We start from the raw sequence: 25,053 nt of genomic DNA on the forward strand, positions 1-25,053 counted from the left end.
AATGTCTTTGGCCCATTTTTTAAATTGGGTTGTTTGTTTTCTTGTTGAATTTTAAGTGTTCTTTGTGTATTTTGGGTAACAGTGATTCATCAAATATGTCTTTTGAAAATATTTTCTCCTGATCTTGGCTTGTCTCTTTATTCTCCTGACAGTGTCTTTTGCAGAGCAGAAAATTTTAAATTTAATGAAGTCTAGCTTTCAATTATTTTTTCATGTACTATACCTTTGGTGTTTTATCTAAAAATTCTTCATCAAACCCAAGGTTATTTAAATTTTCTCCTGTGTTATCTTCGTTGAGTTTTACAGTTTTGTGTTTTATATTTAAGTCTGTGATCCATTTCAAGTTAGTTTTTGTGAAAGGTGTAAAGTCTGTGTCCAAATTCATATTTTTATATGTGGATGTCCAGTTGTTCAAGGACCATTTGTTGAAAAGATTATCTTTTCTCCATTGTATTGCCTTTGCTTTTTTGTCAAAGATCAGTTGACTATATTTATGTAGTCTAATTTTGTGCTCTCTATTTTGTTCCACTGATCTGGTTGTCTGTTCTTTTACCAGTATCATACTGTCTTGATTATTGAAGCTTTATAGTAAGTTGTGAAGTCAGGTAGTGTCAATCCTCTGATTTGTTCTTCTTCTGCAATATTGTGTTGCTACATCTGAGTATGTGGTCTTTCTCTATAAATTTTAGAATCAGTTTGTTGATATCCATCCACAAAGTAACTTATTGGGATTTTGATTAGAATTGCATGAAACATATAGATTAACTTGGAAAGAACAGAGATCTGGACAATATTAAGTCTTGCTAACCATGAACATGGAATATCTCTCATTTATTTAGTCTTTGATTTCATTCATCAGAGTTTTTTACTTTACCTCATATAGATCTTCTACATATTTTATTAGATTTATATTATTTCAGCTTTGTGGATGCTAATGTAAATTGTACTGTGGTATTATTTCCAAATTCCTCATGTTCATTGCTGCTGTATTGGAAAATGATTGACTTTTGTATATTAACTTTGTATCCTGCAATCCTGCAATAATCGCTTCTTAGTTCCAGGAGATTTTTTTGGTCAATTCTTTTAAGATTTTCTACATAGAGAATCATGTCATCTGCTAGCAAAGGCAGTTTTATTTCTTTGTTCCCAGCCTTTATGCCTTTTCCCCTTTACTTGTCTTATTGCATTAGGCAGAGTTTCCATATAATGTTGAAAAGGAGTGATGAGAGGGAACATCCTTGCCTTGTACCTGACCTTAGTAAGAAAGAGTCAAGATTCTCACTATGAAGTATGATAGTAGCTCCATGTTTTTAGTAGATTTTTTTTGTCAAGTGAAGGAAGTTTCCCTCTATTCTTATTTTACTGAGAGTTTTTAATCATAAGTATGTGTTGGATTTTGTCACGGTTTTTTTTGGGGGGGGGCATCTGTTGATATAATCATGTGATTTTTCTTTTTAAGCCTATTGATATGATGGTTTACATCAGCATTACCCAACCTTTTTGGTACCAGGGACTGGTTTCGTGGAAGACAGTTTTCCCACCGATGGGGTGGGGGGTGGGGGTGGGGGATGGTTCAGGTGGTTATGTGAGTGCTGGGGAGCAATGGGGAGCAGCGGATGAAACTTTGCTTGCTTGCCTGCTGCTCACCTCCTGCTGTGCAGCCTGGTTCCTTACAGGCCCAGGGGTTGGGGCCCCCTGGTTTACATTAATTAATTTTCAGAAGTTGAACCAACCAAATTCTTCTGATGCATTGTTGGAGTTGATTTAAAATTTTTTTTTTTTGAAGATTGGTTCAAGATGGCAGAGTAGGAGGATGTGCATTTGCTCCGTCTTGCTAGAGCATCAGAGTCACAACTAACTGCTGAATAATCATCAACAGAAAGACACTGGAACTCATTGAAAAAGATACCCCACATCCAAAGGCAAAGGAGAAGCCACAGTAAGACAGTAGAAAGGGCACAATCACAATAAAATCAAATCCCGTAACTGCTGGGTGGGTGACTCACAAACTGGAGAACAGTTATACCACAGAAGTCCACCCACTGGAGTGAAGGTTCTGACCCTCACGTCAGGCTTCCCAACCTGGGAGTCCAGCAAACGGAGGAGGAATTCCTAGAGAATTAGACTTTGAAGGCTAGTGGGATTTGATTGCAGGACTTTGACAGGACTGGGGAAAACAGAGACTGTCTCTTGGAGGACACACACAATGTAGTGTGTGCGTCGGGACCCAGGGGAAGGAGCAGTGACCCCATAGGAGACTGAACCAGACCTACCTGCTAGTGTTGGAGGGTCTCCTGCAGAGGCAGGGGTGGCTGTGGCTCACTGTGGGGACAAGGACACTGGCAGCAGAAATTCTGGGAAGTACTGCTTAGTGTGAGCCCTCCCAGAGTTGGCCATTAGCCCCACCAAAGAGCCAGGTAGGCTCCAGTGCTGGGTCGCCTCAGACCAAACAACCAACAGGAACAGAACCCAGCCCTACTCATCAGCAGACAAGCAGATTAAAGTTTTACTGAGCTCTGCCCACCAGAGCAACACCCAGCTCTACCCACCACCAGTCCCTCCCATCAGGAAACTTGCACAAGCCTCCTAGATAGCCTTATCCACCAGAGGGCAGACAGCAGAAGCAAGAAGAACTACAGTCCTGCAGCATGTGGAATGAAAACCGCATTCACAGAAACATAGACAAAATGAAAAGGCAGAGGGCTATGTACCAGATGAAGGAACAAGATAAAACCCCTGAAAAACAACTAATGAACTGGAGATAGGCAACCTTCCAGAAAAATAATTCAGAATAATGATAGTGAAGATGGTCCAGGACCTCGGAAAAAGAATGGAGGCAAAGATCGAGAAGATGCAAGAAATGTGTAACAAAGACCTAGAAGAATTAAAGAACAAACACCGAGAATAATTAAAGAACAAACAAAGAGAGATGAACAATATAATAACTGAAATGAAAAATAACACTAGAAGGAATCAATAGCAGAATAACTGAGGCAGAAGAATGGTTAAGTGACCTGGAAGACAAAATGGTGGAATTCATTGCCATGGATCAGAATAAAGAAAAAAGAATAAAAATAAATAAAGACAGCCTAAGAGACCTCTGGGACAACATTAATTACAACAACATTCGCATTATAGGGGTCCCAGAAGGAGAAGAGAGAGAGAGAGGACCTGAGAAAATATTTGAAGAGTTTATAGTCGAAAACTTCCCTAACATAGGAAATGAAATAGCCACCCAACTCCAGGAAGCACAGAGAGTCCCAGGCAGGATAAACCCAAGGAGAAACACACTGAGACACATAGTAATCAAATTGACAAAAATTAAAGGCAAAGAAAAATTATTAAAAGCAACAAGGGAAAAACAACAAATAACATAAAAGGGAACTCCCATAAGGTTAACAGCTGATTTCTCAGCAGAAACTCTACAAGCCAGAAGGGAGTGTCATGATATATTTAAAATGATGAAAGGGAAGAAACTACAACCAAGGATACTCTACCTGGCAAGGATCTCATTCACATTCAACGGAGAAATCAAAAGCCTTACAGACAAGCAAAAGCTAAGAGAATTCAGCACCACCAGACCAGCTCTACAACAAATGATAAAGGATCTTCTCTAAGTGGGAAATACAAGAGAAGAAAAGGACCTACAAAAACAAACCCAAAACAATTAAGAAAATGGTAATAGGAACATACATATCGATAATTACCTTAAATATGAATGGATTAAATGCTCCAACCATAAGATACGGGCTCGCTAAATGGATACAAAAATAAGACCTATATATATATACTGTCTACAAGAGGCCCACAAGTGGGGTTTTTTTAGACTACATATATATAGTTGGTCTTATTTTTGATCTGCTCTGACAATTTGACTTGATTTGTACATTTTGACCTTTGACATTTTAAGTGATTATTGATACAGCTGGATTAATATTGATACAGTTGGATTAATATCTACCATATTTGTTACTGTTTTCTGTTGGTTGCACTTATTCTTTGCTCCTATTTTTTTGTCTTTCACATTTTTTTTTTTGCCTCTTGTGGGTGTTTGTTTGTTTGTTTGTTTGTTTTTGCGGTACACGGGCCTCTCACTGCTGTGGCATCTCCCGTTGCGGAGCACAGGCTCCGGATGCGCAGGCTCAGCGGCCATGGCTCAAGGGCCCTGCTGCTCTGCGGCATGTGGGATCCTCCTGGACCGGGGCACGAACCCATGTCCTCTGCATCGGCAGGCAGACTCCCAACCACTGCGCCACCAGGGAAGCCCTCTTGTGGTTTTAATTGAGTATTTTAAATGATTCTGTTTCCTTTCCTTTCTTAGCATTATCAGTCATGTATATATATTTTTAAAACTTTCTTTAGATTGCCCTGGAGTTTTCAATATACATTTATAACTAATCCAAGTCTACTTTCAAATAACACTATATTGTTTCACAGGTAGTGTTAGTACCTTATACTAATAAAATAATTTAATTCCTCCCTCTTGTCCCTTGTATCATTGCTGTCATTCATTTCCCTTAAGTACATAATTTAATTATATACATAATTACACATTATGTATATACATAATACATATTAAATATATAATTTAATACATTGTTGCCATTATTGGTTTGAGCATACTGTTACCTATTAGGTCAATTAAGGTTAAAACGAGAGTTTTTTTAATCTTCACTTATTCCTATTCAATATTCTTCCTTTCTTTTTGTAGATCCAATTTTCTGACCTATATTAATTTTCTTTTCTCTGAAGAACGTCTTTTAGTCTATTTTGAAGTCAGGTCTACTGGCAACAGATTCCCGCAATTTTTCTTTGTCTGAGAATGTCTTTATTTCTCCTTTAATTTTAGTTATTTTTGCAGGATACAGAATTCTGGGTTGGTGACTTTTTGCTGTCAGCACATTAATTTCACTCCAATCCCTTCTTGCTTGCATGTTTTCTGAGAAGTCAAGGTGTAATTCTTTTTTTTTTTTTAGGTGTAATTCTTACCTTTTTTCCTTTGTAGGTAAGGTAGGTATCTTTTTCCACTGGCTTCTTTCAAGATCTTTTCTTTATCCTTGATTTTCTGTAGTTTGAATATGATATACCTAGGTGTAGTTTTTTTGCATTTATCCTTCCTGGTGTTATGTGAGCTTCCTGAATCTGTGGTTTGATGTCCAACACTAATTTGGGGAAGTTCTCAGTCATTATTGTTTCAAGTATTTCTTCTATTCCTTTCTTTCTTCTCCTTCTGGTATTCCCATTATGTGAATGTTACACCTTGTTTAGTTGTCCCACAGTTCTTGGATACTGTATTTTTTTTTCAGTCTCTGCTCGCATTGCTTTTCAGTTTCTTTTCAGTTCTGTGATTTATCCTCAAGCTCAGAGATGCTTTCTCCAGCCATATCCAGTCTACTAGTAAGCATGCTTCATTTCTGTTACAATATTTTTGATCTCTAGCATTTCTTTTTGATTCTTCTTAAGGATTTCCATTTCTCTGCTTATGTTACCCAACCCATCTATTCTTACAAGCTGTCTATTTTACCCGTTAGACCCCTTAGCTTATTAACATTAGTTGTCTTAAATTCCAGATCTGATCATTCTAACATCTCTGCCATGTCTGAGTCTGATGCTTGCTCTATTTCTTCAGACTACGTTATTTTGCCTTTTAGTATGTTTTGTAAATTTTCTTTATAGTCGGACATGTTGTGCTGGGCCAAAGGGACTGATGTAAACAGGCCTTTTGAGATGTGGTGGTCAGGGGGCGGGGGTGGGAGTATTCTGTAGTTCTGTGATTAGGTCGCAGTCTTTTAGTGAGCCTGTGCCTCTGGACTGTGCACTTCACCTATATGCTTCTCAGTTGTCTTCCACCCTTCGGTGAAACAAGAAGGCTAGAACTAGCTAGAATTTTGTCTTTTTCTTTTCCCATCAGTTAGGCTCTGATGAAACCCCAGCAGGTTAGGCTCTGTTAAACAGTTTCTCCCGAGGGCAGACCTTGTTAAGAAGAACAGAGTTGTCTGACGTATTTTGAAGCTGTTCCCTTCCCTCTGGCCCTGCCAGAGCATGAGGCGATTTTTCTCTAATATTTATAGGGAGAACCTGGTCCATAACCTCAAAATAAACTCATAAACTTGTGGAGGCTCCCCTATCACCAGCTCCCAGAATTTTTAACTCTCAGACTTGTCCACTTTGAGTCTCCAGTGATTCATAAGTTACAGTTCAGGTTTTCCTCTCTTGGCTCTGTTTCCTGGGGAGTTTTCAGTTCATGAGTTTCTGCTCTGGTAGGTTGTGATTTTCCCGATCTGCCTGTTGGTCTCTCCAATTTGGAGGGCAGTGATCTGCCCTGTGACCTCACTTCTCTTACTGATCTAAGGGGAGTTGTTGATCTTTCAGTTTTTCCGGATTTTTACTCATGTTAGGATGGAGTGACAACTTCCAAGCTTGCAGCACCAGGACCTGCAAGTCCAATGCAGCCTCAACTATTTTTTGAAGTAGTTTTTCTTAGCAATTTTTTAGAAGGAGGGACATAGTGAGGTTTTAGAGTCAGAGTTCCTAATGTTTTCCATTGAGCAAGTAATTTAATTTCTCTAAGCAATGTTTTCTTATATGTAAAGTGAGAATTATAATACCTCCTGTGTAGATTTTCTATGAAAGACAAAGAATATTGTGTATAAAGATATATAGAACAAAGTGGGAGTAAAAGCTAAATAAAATTGCCCAAAAAAAGGGAAGTGATACTTTTCTGACTTCATACCCTAATCCCTATGGGTGCCTACTGATTGGGGGAGTATTCTGAGCACCTGTATAATGATCACAGGCGGTCACAGCCCGTGGTCCTTCCCGTTATTCATGCTGCCTAAGCCTTGCTGGCCTCCTTTCTAGTCCTTGAACATGCCAAGGACACTCTGTCTCAGGGCTTTTGCGTTGCTGTTTCCTTTTCCTGGGACTCTCTTCACCCAGGTATCTGCATGGCTCCCTCCCTGACCTCTGTGTCTGTCTTCAAATAATTCCTCAGGGAAACCTTCCCAGAGCCCCCAGCTTTTCACCCACTCTCAGTGATCTCTACCTCCTTCTTGGTTACATTTTTCTCTATTAATGCTTATCACCGCTAAACATCGTGTGTGTGTGTGTGTGCATGCTTTTTTTCTCATTTAGTTGCATCTCTCCCCTCTTCCCTCACTAAATATAAGGGCAGGAATTTTTTACTGTTGGATCCCCAATGCCTAGATCCTGTGCCTTGCATACTGTAGGGGTTCGACAAACTACAGGAATGAGTCTGAAAGATCCAATTACAAATTAACCTACAAAGAAGTGATATCTGATAAATAAGATTTATAAATAGAGAATGGCTGCCTTAAAATATTTGAATTCTTTGTCTGTACCAGTACCCTGAGATATTATCATTCTCCTTACCTCACTACTTACTGGTAAGTAACTTCTAGAGATTTGATGCAAAACAGAAATAAAAGAGACAACCTGCTTTATATTATGGGACCACAAAGAGCACTGACTTAAAAAAATAAAATTATAAACAGCAATTAAGTCAAATCTCCTGATCCCTTGGTAGCCAGCAATATCTGCTGCTGCAATTTTTGGTTTTTCTTGCTTAGACCTAGAATTTGAGATGCTTATAAAAGAGAACAGAAGTGCTTATTGTCGTTGGAATAGCAAAAAGACAATTAGGGGACATGGATAGAGCCTCACATATCTTAGAATTGTCTGATTGGCTGTGACAGCTTCAGATGAGAGAGACAAAACAGACCCATATGTTCCTAAACAGTTATTAACTCAGGTACATAAGGTGGAGCGTGCCTCCATCAGAACGATTTGCTCACAGGGTCCATTTGCACTGAAGTGTAGTTATTAGGAAAGTGCCGTTTCTGCTCTGCAGACGCCAAGGCCCTGTCCTCAAAGGTTAAGGTCTCATCTGATAAGAAGCAGCCAGGAGGAAACTGAAAACTTAAAGGGACTTGGTATCATCAAAATGTGGCATATAAATATGATGCCAATACTTATTCCTGGCATTTATTGCAGATGAAAACAGCTTGCTAAAAACACGGTCCTCACTGTCCTGTAGTCAAACCACTTCATCTGCCAAGTGATGGTAAACGCCCTCCTCTCTCACTTGACTTGGAACATCTTTTCACCTGCCTTGTTATTCTTGTATTCTGATATTGTCATAGTTTGAGCAGATTCTGGTTAATACCAGGTGTGTGTTTGTGACATAGTCAGTCCTTGCATTTCAACACGTCGTTTTCCTGAAGACTGCGCCTTAAGGTAGATTGCCATAAAATGAAATCTGACTGGCTATACACTGTTGTCATTATTGATTCCGATTTCGTGAGAAATTGTGAAATGAGTAAAGTGCTGAAAAGTGATGAACAGTATGTTGGGGTTCAGCCAGGTAAGGCAGAGGAGGGCGAGTGCAAAATAGCAAAAAGCAAAGGTTACTAATTCCTTATCGAATGTCTGCATTAGATAAAAGTGGTGGGTGGATGATGAAATGCTTTGTAATGTGTGTGATACCAGTCTTAAACAAGTCTTTCTTTGAACATTGTTTACTTTATTTTGCCTTTTTTGTTTCTATCAGGGAATACCCATCTTTTAGTACTGAAATGCCTAGCATATAATAGATGCTCAATAAACTCTTTTTTTTTTTTTTTTTTTGCAGTATGCGGGCCTCTCACTGTTGTGGCCTCTCCCGTTGCTGAGCACAGGCTCCGGACGCGCAGGCTCAGCAGCCATGGCTCACAGGCCCAGCTGCTCCGCAGCATGCGGGATCTTCCCGGACCAGGGCACGAACCCATGTCCCCTGCATCGGCAGGCAGACTCTCTACCACTGCACCACCAGGGAAGCCCAATAAATGCTTTTTGAATTGAAATCATAAAATCCCCTAACCTTTTCTTCAAAGACCACTATCAAAATTTTTACTCATGCTTGGAATATTATGTTTTCATGGCTTTATCTTTAATGAATACAATCCAAATTCTTAAATAGTTATGTGAGAAAATTCCAAGTGTGATATAATTTTAAATTTCAACGTACATCTTAAAAACTGGTTTCTGAAATGTAGCTGTCTACATTCACTCTCATGGTTGGAAGAAAATAAGACATTAAATGTTTTTCTTAAATTGATTCGGATATGAAAAGGGATATGAGTCCAAATAAAAGGTCAGATGATTAAGCTTAAATAGAATAGTAACACTAGCTAACTTTTATGACATTTATTGTATGCCATGAACTGTGCTAAATGCTTTACAAATATTAGCTTACTTAAACCTCTTAAAAATGGTTTAAGGTAGTGACTCTGATTCTCTCTGGTTTATAGGTGAGGAAACTGAAGCTTAGAGAGATTAAGTAATGAATCCAAGGTCAGACACTAACATTTAAACTTAGGCCTGCTGGCGTGAGCCAGTGCTTAACCACCATGCATATTGCACAAACCAAAACAAATAGAAACACAGTTACATGGAATGATAATTAAAGTGTTAGGTCACATTATTATGAAGATCCAGGTCGTTTGTTCTAGAAATTGCACTGTAGCTTAATAACGGTAATTAAACTTTGAAGCTACTTTTGATTTCACAGAGAGAAAATGTGTAGCATAGACATAGTTTTACATCATTTAAGAAATTGTCTGATTAAGAGCTGTAATATCAGGGGAAAAAAGGTCTGTGAGAGCTCCCACACTCACGATCAGTTCTTTGCTGAGGCATAAAGATTGCTAAACGGTGGTCCTTTCATTCAGTCCCTCCTCTTCTTTTTTACCTCTGGGACTACTGTCTCAGGTGAGCATCTCCACCTGGACTGATACAGCAGCCTCTAAATGGTCTTCTCACAACCTGTTTTTTTTCCACACTGCTGCCAGAGGTACCTTCACAAACCAACCAACAAAAATGCAATATCTCTCTCCTCCTTATTAAGAACAAAGAGATTGTTCCTAATTTTATTTTGAATCATACATGCCACTGATAACCAATGAAAGCCATGAACCCTTTCCCAGTTAAAAAAAAAAAAACTGTATACACACTACCCATTATTCTCTGGCATTGCTCATTAGGGATTTCAAATATCTGTCGTCAGTTTGCTTCTTCACCTGATATTCCACCATTTATCTCATCGTCTGTACTCTGGCTCCATTACACTTCTTACTGTTTCTCATGCTTGGAATAGCCTCCAAGTTCTGTCTTCTCACCACTCTTAATTATCTGGGGTAGGTTGCTGAAATAGAGGAAGGCCTTATGATGTGTCTGTCATAGAAGGCCCAGGATTCAAACCTCATTATATAAGCTTGGGAATGGTACTTAACTGATTAGAATCTCAATTTCATCACTGATAGAGGGTGATAACATAATTTTACAGAGTTTCTTTAAAGATCAAATGAAGTAGTGAGTGTAAAGGGCTTGGCACTCAATAAATACATGTTCCTATCTTCAACCCCTGATTGATCCTCCTCACCTTTTATCCCCATTTCCCCCTCTAGTGAATGGATTTGTGGTTTTACTCTCTGTGCCCCCAGATCACCCAGGAGTGATACCTCTAAACTTGTAGGATTGTTGGGCATTTATTTACTTCTTGTCTGTTTCTCCCTCTAGACCAGTAGTACCTGACCCGGTTGCATACTTAAATAACCTGCGGAGCTCTTTAAAAATTCCACTGCCTGATCCAATTAAGTCTGAGTCTCTGGTCTGGTACACAACTGTGATTTTTAAAGTGATTCTAGTGTACAAGCCTAGACTATAGACCCCTTGAGAGCAGGGATGCATCAGTGAAGCCCCACTGTCCCCATGGAGCTGGCACCCAGTGGACGTTCAGTGAATGCCTGTAGAGTGAATGAATAAGTGAATGAATGAGTGAATACATGTATGACAGCCAGTTATCCAGGCCTTCCGAACATACATTTGATAAACTTTAACCCATTTAATTATGAAAATGTGACATTTTAACATATTCTTAATACATTTATATTTATACATTGGTAATCAATACCTAAGTGGATAAAGATGCACTTTAAATTTTCTTAAAATCTAGATATTGCTTCAGGCAACTTTCTGTCTACACATTTTTATGTTTAGTGTTTTTTTGTTTTTTCTTTCATTCCTTTGGGTCCGAAAGTCATATGGGCAAGGTAGTTTTAACCTATAAATCTCTTAAAGGATGCCTAAATACCTAGAGCTGAAATTAGCATTCTACTTGACACTATTAAATTTCTTACTATGGAACTATTATATATAATCCTATCCCTTCTTGCATTTGTTTGATTGCCTTCCTCTTGGAGTGTATATGCAGATTTATATTTAACCTTCCTGTGTTCTTTGTTTTTAGTGACCCATCAAAACTTGTGTTAGTTGTAAACATATACACAGTACCTTGAGGAAAAAAAGAAGAAAGGAACTAACGGCATTAGAAGCAGTAACTCTAGCAACTTGCTGAAATGAACTCCTCCCCGTAATGGCTGGTAGTGCTTTATTTTCTGAATGCTAAATGGAAGCTAATATATAATAAAAAGTTTCTTTTCATATAGTAAATAGTGTCAGAACATCGTGACTGATAAAATCAAGTTTCTCATCTAAATGTGAAAGCTATATAAGTTTATTTCAGTAGGATTCGATTTCAGGATGGCCTCTAGACACTAAGCTGAACAGTGGGTAAGGAAAGAAGATTCCTATCTTCTCTGATAAAGAGAATCATGACTTCATTACCTCAGTTCTGGCCTAGAAATTGAAATGTTGTCAGCTTAACAAAAAGAAAGCAAATACATTGGGAAATTGTCACTGTTGGGGGATCTCACTAGTGGAAATGCACAGGCTGGATATTTTATTTAAATAAAAATGGTGGATTCTGGAACTATATTTAATTTCTCTACAGTGTTATTTTCTTGTAGGTAATCAGTTCTGATGCGGGGTCGACTGTTTCCTTCTGGATGATAGACACTGGGCAGAAAATCACACAGTTTACTGGTTGCCATGACAACGCAGAAATCAGTACAATGGCCCTCGATGCAAATGAGACACGGCTTTTGACTGGCAACACAGATTGGACTGTAAAGGTGCGAACACAGTGACGTTTTTCTATCCAGATATGAGGGGGCTAAAATATTGTGTGAGGAGACACAGCTTTGGCTATATTTGTGTTGGTATTTTTGGCCTTTCAAGAAGAGAGATGAGAAGATAAGAAGAACGAAATAACCCAAACCATCTAATAACAAAACTGTTAGGAAAATAAACCTCTGAGGAAAAATGAATAAATGATTTTTCTGAATAAATTATTTAGAATCAAAACACAACTTGACTTACTTATTTCAGAAAGCCATAGAGGACCACTCTGGGGAATAAGAAGCCTGAATAATTTTCATGTGCTTCAGCTAATGTCTGTAGTTTTCATTTTTCTTTTTTTTTTTTTTTTTTGGTATATAAAATGAGAACTCAGGGCAAGTAAGTAAACTTCAAAAATTGCATAGATGCAAATTTTTTGGAAAATGAATATTTAGAAATTAACCCATTTTGTAATCTGCATTTTTATGTGAAGGTAAGTAAGACAGTAAAGAAGGAAAGTAGGAAGAACAATCATAATCTTATGTATTATCCATCCTAAACGAACACTATTTTATCCTCTCAGTTTTTAAATTTTGTAACTATTATTAATTTCTTCTGGGAGGAAAGTGGTATTTTACTTTGCAAAGGTGATTGAAATTTCAGGCAAAACTAGATACTTACAATCTGAAATCATGCTTACCAGTGAATCTTCTCTGTTCTCAGCTTCAAGAGAGATGACAGTGTTGGATGGGAGATGACTTGTGACACTCTGAGGCAACAGAAAGCAGTTTCTTGAATAAGCCTTGAATGGTTCTCAAATTTCTGTCATAACTGGGGTCAGAAGGCTGTTAATTAGAGGTACCTTCTGTGTTAGGTTGTAAGATGCATTCAGGTAGGCTGCATGGGAGGGTAGTGGAAAGCTACCTGGATATGTAGGTAGAACATTATGGAAGTTGGGGGCAAGTACTCTGGGAGATTCCAGGCTGCAACGGTCAGTGTGAAGCATGTTGCAGTGAGAATCTCTAGAAATCAGCAGAACGTGGCCTCTGGGAAGGGTAATGGTGTGAGGTATGGACTGGGAGAATGTGTTTAAGTAAAGTAATCTAGTTCATGGGAGAACTGGTAAAGTGTGGGAAGGTAATGGGATAATCCCAGTCCTAGTAGTCAAGGTAGAATAAAACAAGAATAACTGGAACTGGAGTATTAGACAGTGGCTTAGGCAAAAGGAACAAGTGAGAATCCCACTTACCAGTCCTTGGATACAAGGCTGAAGTGAAAAATGAAGGGAATGGATTAGATTATTTTTATTCCTATCTTAGGAATAAATGGTCATAGAGTCTAGGGTAGGGCAGACTTGTAGATGGTTGCAAAAATGGTCCCAGCTAAGGGTCACAGCTTGATGGGATCTGGAGACAGGTCTTTACAATACTTTTTTGTGGGTATTATTTTAGGTGGACTCGGTAAGAGCCATATTTAGAGGAGAACAAAGTGATGTGGGTGAAGAGCATGTATACCCCTCAATGTCTCAGCTCGAACCTTGACGTATTAGAAGTTAATGTGAATTTAGTATTACAGTCACAGCTTTTGAAGGTACATTTATCTTTATCACAATAGCACAACAGAATTCTGAACTTTGGCAATTTCAGTGTAGGTATGTAGGATGCATAAATCAAGGTTGAGCTGCGCTGGCCATATTCTATGAAGAAACAAGAATGAATGATATTTTCCAATCTCATTTATAATTTAGAATCTAAAACCCAGTACCTATGCAATCAAAGATTTAAAAGTATTGCCCTATTTATAACAGTTTTGAAGTGTCTGTTTTTAAATTAACTGTTTTGAATAATGTATGCACACAATAAAATTTTAAACATAAAAGGGATATACAGTGCAAAGAAAGTCTCTTTCTCACCCCTGTTCCCAGCTCCTCCCTTGTGGCTACCAGTGGTACTGGTTTCTTGTACATCTTTCTAGACTATGAGCACCATTTTTTTCTCAGTGGCAGTCCACTGTCCATGCTGTTCTGCATTTTGCATTTCCCTGTATTGGACATTGATTCATATGAATGCAAACAACAACAATAATGATGTTAGTTAAATTTTGTCACATGGTTACTATGAACCAGGCACTGTGCTAAGCACTTTACACACACACACCTCTACGTGGTTGGTACTATTATTATACCAGAGGAGGAAACTGAAGCCCAAGGAGATAAAGCAACTTGCTTTAAGTTTCTATAGCTGGTCGACTCTGGGCAAAGCTTGGACACTTGGAGGTGATTCATTCTTCTTAATAGTTACATTATATGCTACTGTAGATATTCCATATTCTGATGTTCAGTCTCTTGTTAGTGACCAATTAAGTTGATTTAAATCTTTAGCTTTTGTAAACAAAGCATCCAGAATATCCTTCAACCTGTGTCATTTCATACATATGAGTGTCTCTGTGTGATGATTTTCTAGAAGTTGAATTTTTGAGGCAAAGTGTATATGTGTTTTAATCTTGATAGAAGGTGCCAACTTCCTCTTTGATGATGAACCAATAATGTTTCATAGCAGGGCTTAGTTTTAACTGCTGGTGACCTAATGACTTTCTCTCTTAAAGTACACCCATCAGGTCTACATCCTCACCCACTGCCTGAAGAGGTAAACTGGAATTGCTTGTGCTTCTTTGGGCTTGGGACTGGCACGCACTGTCAACGGGAGGTTTTACTGGCAGAAGATAGGAAACCTAGGACAGGATGACTGTGTTTCAGGCTCTGTATTAGATGTTTAAAATTCCAAGCATGCCTGAAGAGTAAAGGTCCTGTGTCATAAATGAGGAAACTAAAATGTAGAAAGACACTTTGAGAAAGAACCAGGATCTTGACAGACTCCAAAATGTGGCTTTTCATGATTTTGTATTGTCTCCCCCTAAAAAATATACACTTATTTATAGCCTTTGAATCAACAATATTAGAATAGACTGATAAGGTTACAAAATGAGTAATAAATATAATAGCTAAATTCAAACAGTGAGAGGATTTTCTTGATTTATTATGTATCTCAAGTGAATCAACCCTAGTCCAGGATGTAAACAAAAACATGTAAAATAATCCTATTACACTCTGTTAATGTACTCATCGAAGACATTTTCTTTTCTTGTCTCAAAGCTGATTTTAATATTTCTCTTGAAGGTCTGGGACCTCAATGGCTATTGTCACCACACACTAAATGTTGGGCAAGAGGGAGCTGTGGATATTTCACACATCCTGGTTCTTAAGAAGACAATCCTGATTACAGGCTGGGACAGGTAAGATGTGCTTCATGCAAAACTGTAGGAAGGTAAAAGGAGAAAGTTTTATTTAAATCAAAATCTAAAGGAAAATAGAACATAGAAATACTGACTGATTCTGCGTCTTTAACTCGCTGGTGACCTAGGTGAGTGAAACTCTATTTGGAATTGACTGAATGCTTGTGAATAAAATATTTTATGATCACATAGTTTGAGTGGCTTTGAGAAGTGTTACATTGCTTTCTCCTGGCTTTGGAAATGTTCTTCTTTAACCATTCCAGATAGAAACATAATACCACTTCCTGGGGATTAAATCCAAAAGTTTCCCAAATTTTATAGTCAGTAAATTCTTAATGTATAAATTGCATCCCTTCAACTGTAAAAGGAACTAATTCCTTCTTCTCTTGTTACTTAGTTTAAATGACAGCACAAGAGGGGAACAGCCTGCTGAAATCTATGTTAGCACCTCCTTCATATCAGTGCAGAGAAGGGCCTTTCACAGCCCACTTACTGTTCTCAAGGAGCGATTTTTCCATTCATTATAAGGAAAATTACTTTTCTTTCCTCTTTTCCTGAGAGAACTAAGGGATCATAAATGGCCTTTTCTATGGCATTGTATAAGCACTAGGAAAATTAAAGTGTGATGTGTTTTGAAAATATATTGTCCATAAATTCAACAGTTCACAAAATATTGCTCTAATAGGTAATTTGCCCAAGATTATTCACTATAGAAATATGATCTTAATGGTTTGAAGTAGGACTAAATCAGATTTTATACCTAGAAAACCAGCAGTGTTTATTTGGGGATTTTTATCAGTCATAGGGAAGGCTTTTGCCTAATGTAAATGTAAACACAGACTAGAAAATATAGTGACATACACACACAGCTTAGTTTTCAGGGGTAGTTTGACTATAAGTAAAGAAAGTATAGTTCATTAATTATAGTTCTTAATAGCATGTATATTCTACGTGCTATTAAGAACTAATTTAATCATCCCCACCTTTGAAAGACACAGCTTCTTCACATCCCTGGTAGCAGTCATGATCCATCAATGACTCATAACCACTCCAGCAGACTACAGCCTAATGATCTCTATAATTAGGCTATGGCAATGAATAAGTGAAGTTCTCTAATATCATGGCAGGGTAGATGTGTAATATACAGCTGAGCCACTTTAAATTTTGAACGTAACAAAAAAGAACTTTAAAAATTAATCGTTAGTCAAAACTATGGAGACACACCATTTTCTTAGTTATATTTTTTATACATCCGTGGATAGAAATAGCATCAAATGTGAGGTTTTTTAATTGGTTACAGGGGGAAATTTTTTTTTTTTTTTTTTTTGCGGTACGCAGGCCTCTCACTGTTGTGGCCTCTCCCGTTGTGGAGCACAGGCTCCGGACGCGCAGGCTCAGCGGCCATGGCTCACAGGCCCAGCCGCTCCACGGCATGTGGGATCTTCCCGGACCGGGGCACGAACCCGTGTCCCCTGCATTGGCAGGCGGACTCTCAACCACTGCGCCACCAGGGAAGCCCACGGGGAGATTTTTAAAGATTAAAGATATAGAGTCATTCAAAAGTGGTTTAAAAGAACACCCAATGATTTGATCTGTATTGGTGTGTTTTGCTGAAAGCCTTACTTTCGGTTTCAAGGTTAGTAGGATTCGCTGGCAAAATAACCACTCTACACTCAAACGAATTTAGAGAGCGTTTATTGAATTAACAAAGATCACAGTATACTAATTAAGAAAAGAATAGTGTAACTAAGAAAGAATGGTAAAGACAGGTTTATACATCACCGAATTGGGGAAGCAGCTACATCCAGATCCAAGCAGCACTGGGAAGTCCCTTGAACAGCAATCTGGAGTCCCATTTGGGAAAGTCCCAGGCGGTGCGTCCACCCCATTGCTGAGACTTCAGTTTGCCGCTCAAAGGAACCCAGCTTTTAGCACCAGGCCACAGGCTGATAACGATCAGCCTACGTGCAAGTTTGCAGCTCTGGTTGTTGTCATAAATGCCTTGGTCTTAACTCTTAAGTCTGAGAATGTTCTTGATCCCCGGGGGCTGGCCAGACCCTCAAGGTGCAAGAAGTCCCATGACTTACTCTCTGTCTTATCTAATGGTTTACAATGTGTGCTTGTGCCACCCCTGCTGGCCTGAGTGTAGCTCAGCAGTTTGGCATGCAGCCAGCTTTAGCGTCATTGTCCCGTCAGAGAGAGGCCTAGTGCCACCTCTGAAGCCTGAACAGGACTACTTTACTAGCTTCCCCAACATGGTGGGTGGTCACTTTCTATAATCTTGGGAGGAATTTTTGGGAGGATTGAAATGAGTGGAGGAAAACTTACCACTTCTCTCATTTTCCTCCATCTTTTCCATCTTCCACAAGGTTGTCAGGACTTGGATCCCTGTGGTTGGAATTGAAAGTTGAATGAGTGCATTCTCAATTATATTTTTTTACTTTCATGTTGATGAGTTTAAAAATGATATTTCCTAAGTAGAAGGTCTTACATTAGGATGGATTTTGCAGGATCTTTGCAGGGTCTTTTTTTAACCAAGAGGCATTTAGCAAAAGAGGCATGAGAACAGGTCGTTTTTTTGGTTCTGGCTTGGGGAGGATGGTCCATTAAGCCAACTCCATAATAGTTTAGTGATTTGAGAAGAAATAACTGGAAGATTGACCATCAGCTTATTAAGCTTTCTTTAAAACCCAGAGGAGGCTGTTAAGTTATACTGTAACTTTAACTTTAGGCTCTATTTAAATAAAGAAATTGGTCTGATAATTCTGCCCAAGATGGAATAGGAATTACATTTATTGAGTTAGGTACATAAATATGCCATCCAATTTATTTTATTCATAGTGCTTTGTAGCATTACGCACTTTACATACACTATCTAACCTAATCCTTAGCTTCTTCTCGGAAGGTAGGCAATATTTTATAGATATCTCAAATCTCTATCTTCAGCTCTTCTCTCTCTAAGCTCACTTATCCGTTTGCTTCCTGGATGCGTCTGACTGCAATCCCAAATTCTACATATTCTAAACTGAATGTATTATTCATTCCCTTTCCCCAAATCTGCTTCTTCTCTTAGATTCGGAGCTTCAGTTAATTGCTAGACACCCTGTTCATCCACCTTGGTTTTCCCTTCTCACTCAACTTCACGACCAAGTAGTCTCTAAGCCTTATCTATTTTATATTCTAAATATTTTTTCAAATCTGTTCCTATTACTACTAAATTGTATAATTCAGAGCATCATTTCTACATACACGAATGTCACAGCCTTCTTATTTGTCCTTTCCTCTAGTAATGCTTCCCTTTTACCTCTTAAATAGATTTGCTCGTTTTAATGATTTCTACAGTGATTTCTTTCTACAATGTGATCTGTCTACGTCACTTCCTTGTTTAAAGCTTTTTAAAGTGTCTACAAAAAAACCCACGAAACGCCCTCTGGCCTGGACTTTTCTGAGCTTCATACTCACCCATTCTTGTGTACATTCTAAACTCAAATAACAACCTGCTGTCAGACTGTTTCCATACAAGCCGTACTGTTTCTCAACCCCATGCCTTTATTCTCTCCCCTTGTCTAGAACGCTCTCCAAATATTTTTCATGTGGCTAATGTTTATTCCTATTTCAAGTCTCATTCATATATCTTCTCCACCAGAACATTTCTCTTTACTCCCAGGGTGGAAATATGCCCCCTTTTGTCTTTGTGTTATTTAGTTTCCTGTACTTTATTTAATCTAGGAATATATATACTGAGCATTTAATAAGCATATATATATATATATATATATATATATATATGCTATATATATTTTTTTTTCTGGGGCTTATTAGATGCTCAATGATATTTGTTGAATGGCTTAATTAACGTTTATTGAATACACAGGGAATCTGAGGATTAGAGAGATTTATTACCCAGTAATTATACTCCGAATTAGAGGAAAGCAGAGTAGCTATTCAAATCTATTCTCTCATTACAGTAAGCCAGAAAGCTAAGTATTACCAACTCACTTTCACAAAGGGGGAGGCAAGGCTTGAAGAGGTTGGGTAGCCTGGCCAAGGCTAGCAGGCAGCCGAGTTAGAATTCTATGCTCTTCTATGCTCTTCCCACCATTCCAGAGTTACAGATGGAGTCATTAAATCTTGGGAGATCAATTATATTATTTTAAATAAATAATATGAATGAGTAGGTTGGTCATGTCAACGCTAATGAATCAGTTTTGTGCACTTGAAGAAACACATAAAAACCCACACATTTATCAACTTAACAATACCTTAGACTTTTAGCTTACCATGATTTTTCCCCTTTCCTTTCCACAAATATCTTTAAACTGCACCTAGATGAAAAACATGGAGTTAGGAACAATGATGGACTGAAAGTGAAGAAGCAGGATTCCTTCCTTCAAGGGCATCACATTCTAGTAGGGGAGTCGATGCATATAAGGCAAGATATGGAAAATGTCACTGTGAAATGGGCCTAAGCAAAGCCTGAATCAGAGAGCCCGTGCTGGTTATTTAGAAATATGACCTTTCATATCTAGAGAATATTTCCATCAGAAAAAAAGCCCCAAATTCAGAACTTCTAGAAATATGTTTCTTATCACCTTAAGCAAAATATGCTTAGAGACAAAGTTGTGAATTGACATAGGGTCAGTTAAAAAATACCTGGTTAGGGCCTCCCTGGTGGCGCAGTGGTTGAGAGTCCGCCTGCCGATGCAGGGGATACGGGTTCGTGCCCCGGTCTGGGAGGATCCCATATGCCGCGGAGCGGCTGGGCCCGTGAGCCATGGCCGCTGAGCCTGCGCATCCGGAGCCTGTGCTCCGCAACGGGAAAAACCTGGTTAAATACCTAGCCGTATTTATGTTGGTAAAACTAAGTGAATAGATGATCAATTACCTTTGCATTTGTTAAAAGTAGTCATCTAATATGTATAGTTCTGGTGAAATCAAATAATCATAATAGTTTAACATTTGATCTTATTTTTATCTTAATTTTATGCCCTAAAATTCCATGATTCTGTATTTGCAACACTCTGTAGAAATAAACTCAAGCTCTTTGTTTTCCCCACTTTATTTCTCTTCTTTTAGTTAAAGGAAAAACCTCTCTTTATGAAGGTTTTATCTCTGTAAAATATCTAGACTTATACAAATAAAAAGAGAATCTTTCATATAATTTCAAATAATTCTGAAAATATGATTGATAGTAGCGTCCTTTAAAAAGCAAATGGTCAGTAAATAGCTGTTGATATAATTTTATTTCTAAAAGTATTTTTCAGGGAAATGAGATTAGGGATTTGAAGTTCCTCAACAATAAAACTTATCTATCACAAGATATTAAATTCTTAATAATTGCCTTGCTAAGGAACTATACATAATCTTATATATGACTCAGTCAGTTTCTATTATTAGGATAAGAATCAGAATGAAAACTTCCAAAGTTGTGACTTATTCTGAATAATATTGTTGGAAGCTAGGAGGGGGTGAGTATGTTTGAAATTCACAAATAACCCTCAAAACTAATTTTGTGACAGTTTCAGTATCCAAGATTGGACTCCGCAAATTTTAGGAAAAAGAATAAAAATGAACTGATTTATTTTGACCTCACTTTCTCTCTCTGAGATAATCCTTTTGGCCTAAAAAGCAATGGATTGAACACGGATACATTCTTATGATAATTGGACTAACAAAACATGAACAATTAATCTCTGAGGGAACAAATAGTTGACTGTGTTCTTTTGTTCTCACCATGACAATTTCTACATGATAAGTTTTGGTAAAAGTTATTTTCCTATCTCATTCATCCTAAAAGAAATTGTTTTTTAAAACATTAAAAAAAATTTTGCCCTGGACAGGTAAACTAATTTTGCTTTCACAGAGTTGGTCATCATATCTAAATTCTGAATTAGAGATAAGGTCGGCATCAGAAGAAGACACAATGACTCAGTAGCAGTACTCCCAGGATTTCAAATGTGAGGTGTGGAATGGAACTAGTAAACTCCTTCAATGTCAGAAAGAACAAATCTCTCAGACTCCTAAAATGGCCTAAAAATTGGCTCATTCTGCACTTCAATTTTACTTTTGGCAAAAGTACAAACAAAAAAAAATAGTTATCTTGGAAATGTACAAAGTAAGAAATACAGGGTGGATTCTGAAGGTATTTTAAGGATAACTGTCATTTCAAATGAAAGTTTCAGGTTAGGTTTCAAGGGAAAGGTGGCAGCTAATTAGTTTCTCACCATTTTGACACACAAGGTCAAATATCAGAAGGGCTTTTTATACCATCTTATGAAAAGGATTTTGTGCCTTTGGGTGGTACTCCCTAAATATACCTAGTTAATATGGATAGCTTGGCAAAGAAGACATCTGACATTGTATTTTGGCTGAGAGATAATAGAAGAGATATGGACTGATCGCTTCTCTCTCACTCCCACCCTCACATTCTCCATTCCCAAAAGATAACCTATTTAACCAAACTTACCAATAGGTAGAGAGAAAATTAAAAATATATGCATATAAAGCTATTATGAGATTAATGACAATTTCAGAACTGCAAATTACCTTATTTATATTATCTTTTCTTGCTAAGTCTTATATTAATATTAAGGTAACATTAATATTAAATTATTGATTTAAAAATAAAATAATTCATATATTGATTCAGCAAGTTTTTATGAAATGCCTATTATTTTCTAGGTACTATTCTAGGCACTACTGATGCTGAGGGGAAGAAACAAAGTCTTTGCTCTCCTAGAGCCTATTTATGGTAGGAGAGACAGAAAAGAAACAGACAAATAGGACCCCAATATCACATAATGATAATGTAATAAAGAAAAATGATGTAGATGAAGAACGAGAAACTCAAGGAAGAGTCTTTAGCTTGGGTGGTCAGGGAAGGCTTACCCAAGGAAGTAACATCTGAGCAGAGAATTTTTCCTTCATTCACTTGACAAATATTTATTGAATACTTAATATGTGTAGGTCACTATGATTGCCACTGAGGAGCTGTAGAATAAGACACGATCCCTGGTTTCTGAGAGCTTACAGTCTAGCAGAGGAGCAGAGACTATATAATATTAATTAAATGTTATAAGTAAACTGCAAATGATGTAAGAGGTCAGAAGAGGGAAATATTTCTTTCAGCACTAGTCATTAAGGAAGACTACAGAACAAGATAGACTTAACAAATGGGTGTGTAGACAGGTAGATGTGGGTCTGTGTGTGAAAGGAAATCCATGGAGGAATGGAAGAACCCATCATGAATAAAAACAAAGCAGCTAGGGGACTTCCCTGGTGGTGCAGTGGTAAAGCATCCGTCTTACAATGCAGGGGACGCGGGTTATCCCTGATCAGGGAACTAAGATCCCACATGCTGCGGGGCAACTAAGCCCACACGCCACAATTACTGAGCTCATGCACCTCAACTAGAGAGCCTGCCATGCCACAAACTACAGAGCCCACAAGCTCTGGAACCCGCATGCCACTACTACAGAGCCCATGCACCCTGGAGCCTGTGCGCCACAACTAGAGAAAACCCACACACCACAGCTAGAGAGAAGTCCGCGCACCACAGTGAAGAGCCGGCGTGCCACAACGAAAGATCCCCACGCCTCAACGAAGATCCTGCATGCCGCAACTAAGACCCAAAGCAGCCAAAAATAAATAAAATAAATAAATAACAAATTAAAAAAAAAAAGGCAGCTAGAAATGCAAAGCATACTTAGAGAGCAGTACGTATTGCTTGGCTTGAACCTGAGACGTGCTTCAGAAACAGCCTCTGAATACTCCTAACAGCTCAAAAGAGCTCCTACAAGCAAGAAAGTTATTTGAAAACTTGCATTCTAGCTATAAAATCCAGGTGAATTTTACATTCCATTTCATGAATTCATGTATCCTTATTTTTAATATAAAAATATTTTCCCTAAAACCCTTTGAGTAAAATGAACACTTAGGAAGGCATGTCATATTTACCCTGTGGCTTCTAGTAGCCCTCTCAAATAGTTGGACATTCACATTTTACTTTGAAAACCAAGGATAGAAGGATAGAGGGAAAAACTCTAAAAAAGTTGATTGGATCCAAATATTATTAGATCTTGAATAACAGGCCCCCAGACATTTGAATTTTGTCATGTAGGAAATGGAAAAAAACTAAGAAATGGTTTTTAACAGGGCCTTAGTCTTACCTTTTGATCATGCTGTTTCCCCACTCTGCCTAGAGTGACTTCCTCTTCCAAATCTTACCCATCCGTTATGGTCCAGCTCAAAAATAACCCCTTCACTCAGCCTTCTGTGATTTCTACATCTGGATTTCCATGGCAGTTGGTCAGTACTTCCTTGGCACTTAGCACATTTCACTTTGCATTTTAGTCACTTTGTGTTCATGGCTCTGTCCCCTGCAGCACCATGAACAGGGACTTCCAAGGAGAAAAGAAATGCTTGTAGAATGAATGTATATTAAGAGCTCCTGAATGGAATGATTAATCTGGTTGCAGGATGAAGAATGTACCAGAGGTGGGTAGCCTAGAAACAGTGAAATGGGTTAAGAGGCTATTAAAATTTTTCCACCATGAGCTAGTGAGTGCTGAACTAGGAAGCTGTCATTGGTTATTTAAAATAAAAAGGAAGGAATGAATATGTAACATATCACAGAGGAAGAATCTGAGTATTTTATTTGACTAAAGAAGAGAAAGGCATGCAGGAGGGTGGAGTTCTGGTCTATTAACCAATTGGGGAATTTCGGGAGTCCTGTGGAGCGAAGATGAAACATTTGGATTTTTGATATGTTGCTGATGGAAAGTATAATGGAACTGTCAGCTGTCAAGTGGGAGCGACTCACAACTGGAAAAAGTTCTAAATGTAGATAAATTTAAGAGCCATTTGTACAGAAGTGAGATTGGAAATGATGGTGATATACAAAATCTCTGAACAAGCTCTTTTGAGCAGTGAGAGGGGAGTGGAGGACAGTGAGTAATGTCCATATTAACAAGAGAAACAGAGAAAAGGGAGGTGAAGTAGAGTACAAGGAATGAAAGGTTGGGGAGGCAGCAAGAGAAGCAGGGCGTTTGGAAACAGAAGAGTTTCCAGGAAGAAACTCACATCCATCAGAGGGTGAGGAGTTAGTTACACTGGCAGGGCAGTTGGGAGACCTTTAGCATGGGCGGAATAGAAAGCAAGATTTCAGAAAGGTGAAGAGAGAACGTGGGTGGAGACACCAAGCCTGGGGTTACAAATGCTCCTTTGAAATGTGTGTGGCTCTAGAAGGAGGGAGAGGCTTACCAGAGGCTGGAAGCCAGAGTTGCAATCAAGAGGAAACAGGGTGGCCCCATATTTTGATGCCCCCCAAATTTAACTTTAGTCTCCTCCCTTCCCTACCAGGCACAAGACATTTCATTCTCTGTCTTTTCTGGTCTGTCCTCAAAGTCACCAGAAGTGCCCCAGAATACTGACCTTCTCAAAACTACTGTTTCTGTTGAAAACATATCTGTCCTCCATCCCATTTCTTTCAAGTGGCATTTTCAAGTGTTCCACAAATATAGTTCCTCAAGATGCTGTATGAAAAAGGACCCACAGACTCTACCCTTTTTTATTGTTACTGTCAAAAACCTTTTGGTGGTTCCATGTTGGAGAAGTTTTGTTTTAGGGTCTTGGTTGTGGATAATTAACCTGATAGATGCATGCATGGTTGGTTTAATGATTATGAAAGGAAGATTAACCTTCTGATATTAAATATTTATAATTTACCAGAGGATTCAGGAGAGAATC

General features: G+C 38.3%; 1 protein-coding gene across 1 annotated transcript in view; it reads left to right on the plus strand.

Annotated features, from left to right (window-relative positions):
* Window positions 1-25,053, plus strand: part of WDR49 (WD repeat domain 49) — a gene marked incomplete at both ends in the record, with an annotated part of 137,014 nt that overhangs the window by 71,703 nt on the left and 40,258 nt on the right. The window contains 2 exon segments of the mRNA XM_082624325.1: window positions 11,865-12,029; window positions 15,191-15,306. Of these exon segments, the coding sequence (XP_082480451.1) occupies window positions 11,865-12,029; window positions 15,191-15,306 (281 nt within the window).

This window comes from Mesoplodon mirus (assembly GCF_964341445.2).
Source record: "Mesoplodon mirus genome assembly, chromosome: 6".
NCBI lineage: Eukaryota > Metazoa > Chordata > Mammalia > Artiodactyla > Ziphiidae > Mesoplodon > Mesoplodon mirus.